This window comes from Coturnix japonica, chromosome 2 (assembly GCF_001577835.2).
Source record: "Coturnix japonica isolate 7356 chromosome 2, Coturnix japonica 2.1, whole genome shotgun sequence".
Taxonomy (NCBI): domain Eukaryota; kingdom Metazoa; phylum Chordata; class Aves; order Galliformes; family Phasianidae; genus Coturnix; species Coturnix japonica.
In genome coordinates, this window is record NC_029517.1 from 33,239,052 (window position 1) to 33,253,122 (window position 14,071).

Here is a 14,071-nt window from a genome sequence, read left to right on the forward strand (position 1 = left end):
GTGTTACTGTATTATGAAATATAGTGACATTTTGTTTTTATAGTGCTCTCCACAGTGAATGTTTTGATAGGTAAGTGTAAAGTGTCTTCTATTTGCTAGCTCCTATTACAGCTACTGTGGACATACCCTTGACTGGAAGATCCCCTTGCCCAATCACATTGCTGTGCCAGTGTTTTCCTTGATATATATATAGTATCATATCATTGTGCTAACATTCCAGGGTCATTGATTTGTTACTGACCAAAAGGGGGTGGAACAGCAAGGCACAGAAAATCCACTATACATTCTAACATTTAGGCTTTATCTTTTATTAGGTAGTGAGTAAGTGACATAAAAAGAATTAAGTCTGTTTACAGCTGAAATTTAAAAGAGACTTTTGTGAACAAATACTTGTTCCATAGAGCACTGTGACAAAAGAGGTCCAAGAAAACTTAAGGTGTCATTGCGAATTAGCTCATGTAAGTAGTTGAAATGACACTCTTTATTTCTACCAAAACTTTTATTAATTCTGCATTTAGTACTGTGCCTCCATACATGCCACAGGCCGCATTATGAAAGGATCAGCCTGTTGATTTTGATGGAATCATGACAACATAGCAGGATATCCAGCAGGTACCCACATACCGTAAGGCCGTGCATAAGAGCCTACAGGATATTAGTAGGTCTCCCCTTCTCCTGTCTGCACTTCCTGGGGAAAAGATTTTCTGCTCAGGATTCCCACCTCAGCCCTCCTCTGCTCGTTTTGCAAATGATTAATTACAGAGGTTGTTACAGAAGGCTCTGGAGATAGACAGTGGCTCAAGAAGCACATTTGGAAAACCACTGCCCAGCATGAGGAAGAATCTGCACACAACTTGCAATGGCACTACATCTTCTGTGAAAAGAAGGAAGGTTGAAACTAGGTTTAAAAGACCAAGTCTAAGAGTTTTTAAAGAGACGTTTCACCTTACTGTACAAAATTTATGTACCCAAATAAGTGGAGAGATTTTTTAAATTCTGAGTGATAACACAGTTTTTGAAGGCTGGTCTATTTACTGCCTCTTTACTGGGACCTGTAGAGTAGGGAGCCCTTTTAGATGTCAGTCCCCAGTTATTATAGGTGCTAAACTTTACTCATACTCTTTTATTTTTGGAAACTGGGCAAAATAAACCAGCTAATAACCAGCCCTGACACATCTATTTCATATCTATTTCACATCTATTTCATGGCTACATTGGAGTGAATTAAATATAACCAAAAGCCTACTTTATTTCAAGGCACAAACGTTTGCAAATAAACTGGATGAAAAACATATACATAATATAGAAATTATTTTAATAATTCTAGATAAATAAATGCATCTCTTTGGAATTCTTTGTACACAGACATCCATGGAACCTCTTTCTCTCTTTATATATATATATATATTTATTTATTTATAAAATCTATATGCAGAGAGGTTTAAAAAATGGCAAATACCAACGTATATGGAAGGCTCACTGATGAACTGCAAGTCAAAAGTGCTGTATATTCCCATCCTCTATATCTCCCACCTATCCATATTAACCACAGGCAGTATTATGTAGCAACCACATGGTCAATATCTTGCATTACTACCATTTAATAGAATCTTTTAAATCATTTCCCAATCTAAACTTAAATTATGTTTTTAATTTTTATTCCACCTAAATGTATGGCAGGCATTTCATTTAGCTACACATCAGAGTGGTCACAAGTGATTCAGCAACACACTCCATAATATTAATAGATAGTTTTTGGCTCTCTATGGGAAAAAGCAGGTAACAAGAATCAGATTCAAGACAACTATTTTTTTTTTTCTTTGCTGTTTGTTACTTACCACTTAATAACCCACATGTGAAACTCAATGGTTATATAATCATTTTATATAGTAGATTTTCTGTTTATAAGTTATTTTTCTTACTCTAATATATATACAATATATCTATATATACCCCTGATAAATTTTATTTTAAAGGGACACAGTCAACCCCTTTAAGCCTCACAATAAACATGTAAGGCTTTAAGCTGTCCATACATAATGCTCAGCTACAGAATTTGAGAGTCCCTTCAGCTCCTAAATGTTGTATTTTTTTCAAACCCACAATGTGCAGTTATCTCATAATATGTATCTTGTGTTGCTGTTTGCATTTTATAGGTGTACTAAAACATTTTATATCACATCAGTAGGAAATAAAATGAGAGAATAAATCTGTTTCTAAAATTAATCCTACCGCAAAAAAAAAAACATCACCTGTATCTACAGACACTCCCACTGGTATGATATAAAAAGAATATGTGCCATTCTCAGGATGAAATTCTGGCTACACCGCAGTCAAGAGGAACTTTATACTGACTTAAATGAAGCCAGGATTTCTCTCTGGATATTAATTTGCTAGGTATGACTATGAGTAACCCATTTGTGTCTTCCCTCTGCTCAACACTGAAGTGTCAGGCCTGTTTCATAACAAGACTGTATTTTTTGCTATCCACTGGCCTTAAACTTTGATCAATACTGTATGCATTGCACATTTTGAATTTACAGACACTGTACACATATGTTCTCAGTTAAACAGAAGTTTGACCTATTCTGTGTACAGCATTTGAATTTTACCTTTTTTTTTTCCCCCACTAAATTTTCTCAGTCATTTATCTTATCTTAACCATAGATTACCTTCGTGCCCATTCTTCAACAGGTGAGGAAAACAATTTTTTCTCACCAGGAACAAATCCATATTTTTTCTTTTTAGTTTTTTTTTTTTTTTTCTTTTTTTTTTTTTTCTTTTTTTTGTGTGACAATACTTTGTTCATTTTAACTTTTGCAACGCAGTTAGAAACCTAGTGGCATAGATAGAGACACAATACTACTGTTTTACAAGACATCTATTGTATCTACTTTTGTTCAGATAAATACCCAGTAACTGCTGATTTGGCAGGAGGATTGGTAAGGTACTACTATTCACAGTGTTTCTTTTCTTTCTTCTTTAATCTACAGAATAAAGTATTTTATGTACATTGGAACCAGTTAATGCCCTTTAGACAAATTTGTAAGTTGTTTCATAAAGCAGGAAAGACATTGCAGGGAAATATGTGCCAAAAAGCACAGTCAAAAGGCTTCATAAATTTTATATATCACTACAAGTCAATGCTGGAGATCAGTTCTAAAACGATCGATACTTAAGAGGAATGCTCTCATCTGGAGAAAATACTGCCCATTCCCCCCTTAATAATTTGTTCAGTTCTCTATCAAAAGTCCTGGCTCTTCATATATACTTTAAACTATAAATAAACACTGCATAGTTCAATGTTCTTGGTTTTCTTTTTTGTTTGTTTTGATTTGAAAAATTATTGCAGTACAATTATTTCCTGTTTGGAGTTCAGTAAGGAGCAAACAGCACAGGAGTATGGGTGGTCCGTATAGGCCCTGGAGCTGGTCGTAGGAGTGCTGGAGGAAGTGCTGAAGTCTGGAAAAGGGTGGCTGCTGGGGCTGTTCGAAGACTGAAGGGGGAATTCACAGCCACAGCAGCAGCTGCTGCTGCAGCTGCTAGTGGATTTGGTAAGATTCTTGGAGCCATCGGCTTTGAAGGTTCCTTTGAAAATACTAATTTTACCTGTGGGGAAGAGAGAAACAAACAAACAGAGAGACATAATTTGTTCATATTAGCTACGTGACAGGAAACTTGACTTAAGATTATAAATGGAAAATTGACTGAGAGAGGCATTGTTCTGCAGGGTTTTGACAAGAGACATGATCTCACACATTCAGCAAGGGAACATTACAATGAAAGTTCTACTTAAAAATATGATGAACATCTAGATTCTTTTTATTAAGTGCAGACACTAATAACAGACAAATAAACAAAGCTTATCTTTAACCAGTTATGAAAATCTCCTAGATGCATTTCCTCTGTTAAAATAGGTGACAGACTCTATAGATGTACTGCCTCCTGTCATGTGTCATCTTGCTGTGTATTCAGAAGACTGTCTTTAGAAGCAAATGTCAGAAATAATTTTTCACGTACACACTGTGCAATATTATAAATATTGTGAAATATTTAAACAGTATTGAAATGAAAAACTCTTAGTTAATGTGATTCTAAACTATGTTGGGTTGTTTTTCTTTTTGTTACTGTCACTGAGGCTTTCACTTTAAATATTTATAAATCATGACTCTTGTTCAATACCAAATACAGTTTAGAAAACTCTTCATTTAGAGTTTCTGAATAGGAATTAAATAAACTCAAGATTTTCCCAAATTAAATGAAAATACTCAGTGCAGGTTCATTATTATTTGATTACATGAAAACGTATTTTTGATATTCATACAAATGAATATCAGAGTAGACTACAGATTTCTGCAGATTTATTTTATTTTATTTTATTTTATTTTATTTTATTTTATTTTATTTTATTTTATTTTATTTTATTTTATTTTATTTTATTTTATTTTCTGGGATTTTTAGCTTCTAATGAGAAGCCAGGAGCTGAAAATCTTTGTTTTGATTTTATAACTCTGAGATGAGGATAGAGAATTCATCAACTGACAAAAATCCCATCAACTCTGATGAATTCTGGGTAGGTTTGAGTCCTTGAAGGACCCAATATCCTCTGCATAGAATATATATCTGAATATATGGAGTTGCATATAGAATATGAATATGTACCATTCTGTGGTACATCTCAGACTAAGTAGCAACACTCTTCACTCATGGAGGAAAAGTTTCTCATCCTTGGATTGAAAGAGATTTTCAGATAATTTACTTGCAATATATCAGTCTGATCCCTTTGACTCAACACTGCCACTATGAGAGACTAGTCAGAAAGGAAGGATGAGAATCATTTCACATGTACCATTAGCAAGTTTCATTGCTACGTTATCACTGTATTCAAAAATACATATATATCTGTTGGTTCTTTATCAGCCAGATGGATACAAAATTTTTATATTTCCTAACATGCATTGGCAACTTTGCAGGTCTTAGGGTCCTTTAACGCTCTGAGAAAGATACTCAGAGATTACCATAGGCACTAGATACTACTAAAGTCAATGATCTTAACAACTCCTTAATCACACAAGCTGTCTTCTCTTGCTGAATGTTTTACTTTTTCCTCCCTCCTTCCATTTTCTTTAGTACATTTTTTTTTCAGCCTTATTTAGAAGCTAGAGGAATGAATTAATAAAGAAATAAATAAAAGAACTGAGTACAAAGTATGAGTAAAAACAACCCAAAGTGTAGGGTTCTGATTTTAGTCTTGAGATCCAATCAAGGATGTTGTCCATAAGAACTATCTTATAGCAGAAAGTTTGGACTATCAAATGCCTGGTAGCTTCTTTCCCTCTAGTATACATTTTATACTTATTTGACATTTCTAACTTGAAGAGATATGAACTAAGTCCCAATAATACAAGATTTTTTTGAACTGTCGAATAGTGTTGTGGAAATTCATAAAGCTTCCTTCTCTGAAGCAGTATAAATGATACTGAAAATATGGCACTGCAGAACTCTTGGTCTAGAAATGCTAAGACAATGTAGTATGTCCTTTTCTTAACTTTCATAGGAAGAAAAACAGATGATGCTCATTCATTTGTTGTCATAAAGAAAACAGATCTTAGGTGACTTCATATTAAAATGCTAGAAGAATATTGCCATTCTTAGACAAATCTAATGAAGTTCAAAAGACTTTCACTTAATTTATCAATATAGCTCTCATTTCAAGATAGCTTGAGCTATCACAATATATACACAATGCACAATTATTTCAAATCTGTTTACAAGTATTAATTAACATACAGATCAAGTGTTTAATTTACAGTGAAGTAAATTAGGGTACAGTAAAGGACTTGAAAAAAACAATGAAAAGTAAAGTTAAACTCTAGAGTTCATAAAAAACATATATATTAAAATTAGCCTTTGGCTTGTTGCCATGCAAATCCACATTTCAAGTGACAATTATTTTGTTGTTTATTTATATATATTTTTTTTAAATTCAAAACTGAAAAGGACTAAATGTTTTCTAAATGCTTACTGCAAACTAATTTTCTTTCCTTTACAATCTCATGGTCTTTTTGCTCATCCCTGGTCTGACTTGTGTACTGTGAGCACTTTAGAATGAGGCAGCAAGAAAAGGACACATTGATTTTATCTATTCACCAATTGAATGGCCTTGGCTGGAGTTCTCAGAAATTGCCATTACATAAATTGTTAAATAGGCAACTGTTTAATACAACAGTAACAAAATAGTTATTTTCATCCCCTGGGAAACAACGAATTTCCTAAACTACTATAAATTCTGACAGAGAAATTAGTAGTATACAGAGATTCTGTATACTACTTTTCTAATTATACCTTTTCTATTCCTTTCAGTATAGCTTATTAGTAGTGCAGACCTTGGTCTCCCAGGTGAATTAGAAAAATCCCTACCAGTGGATTCACCAAAATGATGCAGTGTATTATTCCATAATATCTAAGAAAACTCCAATGCAACTGAACTGTGCATGGATATAATATAATAATGCCAACCTCAAAACAAAAAAAAAACAAAACACACAAAAAAAATCTTTCTGTCAAGAAAAGAACTTAAATTCAGACAACAGAGAACTGTACTCTCAAAGAAGAAAGTTCTGCATTCTGCATGCATTAGAGAAGATGGACAGTGAATAAGGAGTGAATCTGTATAAGGTCAATGAATCAACACTCTCACCCTGCCAAAATCATCTATAAATCCTTACAAAGCACCGTGTCACATAAAACAATCACACAGTTGATCTAACAGAGATAAATATCAGATTCTCCACTATCCCACCCATGATATAAACTGTTTCTTGATTAATGGCAGGATCTTAGCAGGGTTTTTATTAAAAAGTAAATATTATTTTCAGCTTTTGAAGCTAGCAGAAACTTTTTTTCACAAAGTTTATCCAGTTGGTTTAAAATGTGACCAGAACCATCCTGAAACTGAGAGTAATTAAATGAGAGATGGATTTTTGTTTTTACTGTTTCAGTTGTTATCTGAATTGAATATTTTATAAATGAGGATAGAATAAAGGTATTATGTTTTATAGACTTTTATAGTTATTTCAACACTATTGCACTTAGTGAACACTGGAAAAATGCTTGACATTCACGTTTCTCTCCTCACTTGCTCTCTAGTGACCTTTGAAACAGGCTTCTTTCCTAAGGTTAGTCAGAGGAGCTTCAAAAAAAAGAACCCATGGGTACATACCCTTCAAAGGAAATAAATTGTTTCCTGTGAGCTTTCATGCACTTATTCAGACACATATTGCTCACACTTTCTTATTTTAAAGATTCTTCCACTCTCATTTTCTAAACTCTCTGTACTCAGCAGGGTTCTGTGAATAAACAAGTGATTGGCTTACCCCTAGAGGATGTGTTCCCTTTTGGAGTTTGTTGTATGGGCTGTATTTAGGTTTAGGCGGCTTCCCAGCAGCTCTATCTTTGTGCCTTCTACTGCTTATGTGCTGTTAAAATACATTGGGGGAGGAAAAAAAAAAAAAAAAAAAAAAAAGAATGATATTTCCTTAAGAGATCATTTTGAGTTCTTCCTGAATGCTCTTCACAACAGCATTATATGACTAATTCAATAACGATCAAGAATAGGGCCTGTTCCAGTTTGAGCAATTCTTTTGTGCACCATGTATTAAGCAGTGCTCAGTTCAAATCTGCTTCCACCATGTCAGTGAATTTCCCACCTTTGTTAACTTTAACAGGACTTGAATTAGGTCAAAGCTAGAAACCTTTAAAATAATCACTAAAAAACACTCATCAAATTCAATCCACAGTTGATTAAGAGTTTGGAAGAATATTAGTATCACATTCTCTATTTAAAAAGGGAAAAGAAAAAAAAGCCCCAAAGTGTTTAAATCCCCAAGAAGCCTAGAGATCCTTTTAAGATTTCACTTGGAAGATGGTTACATATCAAACTAAGTGACAGTGAAGTAAAATCACACAATCCATTATCTTCTTCATAAAATCTATTAAACTTTACGAGAATGACTCTACACAAACTTTACTGCAGTATTACATGTAAAAGACCCTTTTCAGAGCTGTGCTTTCACTTTGATTTTAATTCCCAAGAGAGTTCTGACAAAAAAGACAAAGTACTGGACTTTTTTTCTAAAAGTAAATGACAAGCTTTTCTATTGTCCATTACAGAATTTATCTTCCTTCTTGTAAAGCTTCTTAACAAGTATTGAATTCCAGAAGGCATATGGAACTGAACTGTTTTTCAGAGCAATTGTTTTGCTCATCTGATGAATAACGGAACATAACTTAGTGTAATTACAATTTAGGGGTTACGCTTCTCAGTTCTGATAAAAATTAAAAAAAAATCATAACCTCTCCAACCCGTGTTTCTAAGTAGGTTATTCAGTGTTCAGGGAAATACTGGTTGCAACTACAAGGCAAATATCATGCAGTATACTAAATGGAAGATTTTATTAGCTCTTGACAACTGTAATAGTCTGAAGATAGTTGCAACATGTTGCAGCTTACAGCTTCTTTAACAGAGTCTCTTAATTTTATCTCTTTAAAAACATGCTTTTATATATATACATATATGTATATATATGTATATATACATATCACTTTTGAGAAAATACGTTGTATGAAGAAGAGAATCATACCCAAAATTAAACATACAACATACTATGGGAAAAAACTACAAGCTCCATTTGGATGTGAAGTGTTAGACTGACACATGCTGATTGCGCTGGTACTTTATTACCATGAAAACAAAGAATAGCCAAGGATTCACACTTTGCAAGGTAGCAAGGTAGCTGTGTACCTGTTTCAGTTGTGTCTCAGAGTTTACGTGCACATCGCATATTTCACAGTGAAATGTTTTGTTCTGAAGGCCTGTGTTTCCTTTATTCACAGGTCCTTTGCCTTTTACGCCTGCCCGGGGAAAGGCTTTTATGGTTCCACTTCCATTCCGAGCTTCCAGCATAGTTTTGTGCTTAGTCCCTGGAGACATTAGAAATGGGAAACAGAAACAACTTTTGCAATTTGGTTGCATTCACTGTTTGTTTGTGTGTTTTTTTGTTTTGTTTTTTGGGTTTTTTTTGCTTTGTTTTTTCCTAAAAAAAAAATCATATGAACCTCAGCTTGGCGCTACACTTGGAATATGCCTGTGTTTGTATCAGATAAATACTTATGTAATGGCATTTCACAACTTATATTTAATTATTAGATTACAGTTCTGTAGGTAATTCACTAGAACAAAGTGGCCACACCAATAAGTACTGGCAGAATCAGGTGTCCTGATGTGAAGTTAAATGGGTGTGACTTTTCTCATTAACTCCTGCTGCTAATAAGACCTCAACTGCAGTTGCAAAGGAAGAATAATTTAGCAATTAAAGGTATAGTTGGCTTTGATTTGTAGTCCTTCTGAATGGATTGATAGAGTATGTATTAGGTAGCTCACATTTAAATCTGTAATTAAGTAATTAGTTGTCAAACCACAAAGGGGCTGAGGTTCCTGGCAGAAACCTGGACCTGAACAAAAACATGTGAGAAACATGCACGTGAGAAAAATGCACTTGCATTTTTTATTAAAATAAAGGTTGGACAGAAAACATTTGTGTCTACTGCTGTACCTTTATTCTGACCAAACAGTTTCTTACACTGTTGACCTCTATACAGTTTGTCTGTGATGATAATGGACTACTAACACATGCAGGTTTAGTCTTCCAGTGATAATCACTATAAGTATCACCTTGTACCCATTTCCAAGCATGCATGTGTGTGACCACACACAGTTTATCACTATAGAAATAAAAACTTGGAGGTTTGTGACTATCCACAATACAGTTTTGGCTCTCAAGAGGACCAGAAAATTGTTTAGGGTCTAACTTTAATAAGAAGGAAGACATACAGGTAAAATAAGTACAACTTTATGAGCTTTTAATTTTCACCTGTTGAAGATCTGGTATACAGCAAATACAGTATTCAAAACTGACTAGGCTTTGTTTATCATGAATACCAACAAATTATTGTTTCCTTTTTTAATTTAAATGTACTCCATAGGCATGTAAACTTACTTCTTTCATTTTTTTTAAATTAATATTATTTTTATTACATCATAAGCCCATTTATAATTTTTATTCAGGTATATTAGCACTGTCTCCAAATTTCAAAACTGAAACCTTCTGTCTCTTAACTCTGTTCATCCTGCTGTCAGGCAACCACTGACATCCAAAATCTGGACTTTTTCCATAGAACAATTATGAATGCTCATTGCCACCATGTTAAATTACAAGGTATTTTAACGCTGTCTACCACAAAATCAATCAATAAAATGCTTAAAATAGTGATTATGGATCACAGCTGACTACTGCTGAAATTTACTGACATTACTAGCTCTAACAACGAGAAAAGGTTTAAAAATTAAGAAAGACAGAAGTAAACAACTACACATTTAAATCTCCTACACAAGCCACTACTAGTTCATGAAGACAGAGGTAAAATACACTACGAAGTTGTTAACAGACAATATGGGGCAAAGGGTTCTAACTGTCATTGAACTTTGACTGACTCTGCCTCTTTCAGTCTTAATTTGTTAGATTTCAAACAAAACTAATGGCATTCATACTCAGTTTGCTAGCTGGCACAAACAAAAGTATGTAAACTCTGAACACCAAAGGTAATGAAGCATGAGCTGTCATTTAGCTCTACAATGCTTGGAATCTGCAAAAGCTAAAATGTAAGAAAATGGGTAGCTTGAATGCAAAAAAAATTCCCTTCTTCCCCTTTATGAAAGCCTATTTGCCTGTCATTTTTATTCTTTAATAGTTAATGAATTCCATGTAATTGCCAGCTTTCTGCCACCTCTTTGTCCCCTGCTGCAAGAGATCTAAACTATTCAGGGAAAGATAATTGCAGAGCTCTTGAGACAGAAGGGAAAAAAGGGAAGAAAGCAAGCATTGCTCCATCTCACCACTGTTGTGCGCCTCCAGCTGCGAGGCAGAGTTGACAGCGACTTTGCATAGTGAACAGTACAGCAGTCTTTTTGCTTTTTCTTCCTCAGTCTCAACGGAAGGGCATGTCGTGCTGCTAGTGGCTGTCGTGGGGATTTTCTCCACTTTAGAGGTGATCTCCGTTGTCATAACACTGCTCTTCCGGATCTCCACGGTTGTTGTCGTTGATATTGCTGGTGTCCCTGTGGTAACATCTGTGGGCAGAGGGGAAAGATGGAAAGAAACAAAATAAGAGGTTGTGACCACTGCTGTTTGCTTGCTTGCATCATAACACTATAACCACACAGAAAGTCAGATGCTGGTGATAGTATAACTAAAAGTAATGAACTAAATCTGACCGTATTCTTTCATTTTATGTGAGTACTCCCATGTATCAAAAATGCCACATACTGTCTCCTTCATTCTGCTAGGACACAGTAAATACAGAATTTATAAACTGAAAAAATAGGTTGTTAAGACTGCACTGTACAACTGAAGGATAATTCAGCAAAAGTGGCTGTATAAATTACCAGCAAAAGAGGTAGTAAACATTAAATGCAGCACTACAAATGCATAAACTGCCACAATACTGTATAATACTTACAATATTTGATAGGCCAAACAAAATTTTTAATATTCTGTACTAATAAAACTTGAATAAAAATAATTGTATGTTCTTGCTATTCGATAAAAATTTTTGAATAAATTGGTATTTCACTTAGTATCAGCCAAAACTATTACCAAATGAACTAAAGTAGTTATTAATACATTTATCCATGCATCCCTATCTATTATTATGCATTAGTAATATGTACTAATAACAGTAATTAAAAATACAACATTCTTTATGTAAGACCTCCACAAACACTAAAAAGAATTCTGCTTTGTGTGTTGGTGGTATGTTTAGAAGAACTGTAAACATGTAACATATCTAAATCTTTTCAGAAATCTACTGCCTGCATCTGAGAACACGTTTTTTTTTCTGTAGCTTTCAAATCTGTAAGAGAGAAAATGTATAATATTGTGGTTTGAATAACATAAGTGACATTTTGTGTGAGTCCTATATATCCATAGTCAATACTGTCAGTTATCCCAGCAAGTGCTTCAAGCCTCCAGATGAGTTTGGTTTCCACTAGATAAGTTGCATGAGGGGCTTCATCCGTGCCAAGGATACAAAAACAGCTATACAAATCCTAAATGCACCAAGAAGCTGATAGCCTAAACTCTTGCAGGACTCTCACAAACCTCTTTCCATCCCATTGTTGAGCTCAAGTACCTGGGATACAGATCTCTCTCACTGAAAAAGGGAATAACAAAATCACAGAATTACAGAATCACAGGAACTGGAAGGAAGTCCTGGAGATCATCTAGTCCAACCTCCCTGCTAAAGCAGTTCCCTACAGTAGTCTACACAGGATATTGTCCAGATGGGTCATGAACATCTCCAGAGAAGGAGAATCTACAAACCCTCTGGGCAGTCTGTTCCACATTTTCACAAAGGAAGAGCAAAGAAAAGGCAAGGTAATATAATTTGGTAGCTAGGTACTTAGTAGGGTATTGGACAGTAAGACTCATCACTGAACTTGTGCAGAAGATAGCAAGTAAGTTACAAGAGGAGAGAAGTAATGGAGTCATTTTGCCCTTTAAGAAAGACCAAGATTTGCAGCACTGCATTTTGTCATACTAAGCCTAGAGTAGCAGCTTACCTCATAAGAAATTTATTTTACTGAGACACTCCTGCTGTTGGGTACTTTCCAAAATAGACAGCTCACACATCCTTTGCTGTTAGTGGTACTCTGCCTGTAATATCTTTTATATATTGTCATCTATTACAATAAACAAAATAACTACTCCTTGGATTATAGATCTCAGTATGCTTTGTGATGCAGGAGGGACACATTAACTGATGCCTGCAGAGGTATGTTTCAGACTAATACTGTCCAACAATTTCATTAATGAAGAGCATGCCTATTAATTTACCAGACAATAGCAAACTGTGAAGAAAAGCAAACACAATAGGAGACAAAATTCAAAACAATTTTAACACACTGGAAGAACAGTCCAGAAAATTAGATATTTTTCTGTAAAGACAATTGCAGGAATCCACACTCAGCAGGATTAATGTGACCTATTAAAATAGGATGAAGATCAACAGCCCAGTACAGGTATTTGGTGGTTTGTTTGTTTGTTTGTTTTCCCCCATTTGTTTTTTGTTTGTTTTTTAAGAAAAAGCTTTCAGTAGTGGATAACAAGACAAACACATACCACACATACCATGGCATTATGAATAAGGTCCCCGTCATACTCAGAGAGCAAAGTAAGAGATTTGTGAAGGTTTTTTTCTCTCCATTAATCAGAACTAGAGGCCCTGCATCCAATCTGGGGACTGCAAATATCACGTTAACAATTACTTGCTCTGTTTTTAATTCAGCAGCAATACAAATGTAAACCAACACAACAAGGGTTGCAAGGGAGGAAGCCAAAACAAACTAGAAGCTTAGAAAGCATGGCCTATTAATACAGAACATGAAAGGTAAACAATGACAACATTTTTTCATATCTGCAGAAGGTAACTAAAAATAAGAGAATAAACTCTTCTCCCTGATCCTTCCTAACAGGACATGGACTATTGGATTACAGCAAGGGGGACTTAGATTAGACATCAGGAAATTCTTTCTAATATTAAAGCCTGTAAAGCCTTGGAATATCCTATCTACAGAGATACTGGAATATTGCCTGTTGAAGGATTTGGAAATGGTTGAGCAAATGTCTGCAGAAATAACCCAGTTTGCAGGAATAATTTACCTCTGAGGAAACTTCTAGCCCTGTCAGTTTCTATAATTTGTGTATTTTTTTGATGTTTCTATATATTCTTCAAAAAATGTTATAGAAATTATTTTTTATAAAATCCAAAGGTTGTATTTGTGATGTGAATAGTCTGCCAGACATTAAAGAGCAAAAGTTATTTGTCAAGGTCTAATGAAAGTGGAGTTTTTGTTTGTTTGTTTGTTTCCTGAGACTGAGACTGGATGTGGTTCTATTCTGAATGTACTGAGAGTATCAAATATTGTTGCAGAAGGAATGGTGGTACCTTGCTG

At 34.6% G+C, this 14,071-nt stretch overlaps 1 protein-coding gene across 1 annotated transcript in view; it reads right to left on the reverse strand.

Moving 5' to 3' along the window:
- Nucleotides 1–280: 280 nt before the first annotated feature.
- ZNF385D (zinc finger protein 385D) overlaps nt 281–14,071 on the reverse strand; it is a 374,041-nt gene continuing 360,250 nt past the window's right edge. The window contains exons 6-9 of the mRNA XM_015853987.2: nt 10,955–11,188; nt 8,804–8,982; nt 7,377–7,478; nt 281–3,609 (exon numbers count right to left, since the gene is read on the reverse strand). Of these exons, the coding sequence (XP_015709473.1) occupies nt 3,376–3,609; nt 7,377–7,478; nt 8,804–8,982; nt 10,955–11,188 (749 nt within the window). The 3' untranslated portion in view covers nt 281–3,375. The remainder of the gene's footprint in view (nt 3,610–7,376; nt 7,479–8,803; nt 8,983–10,954; nt 11,189–14,071) is intronic.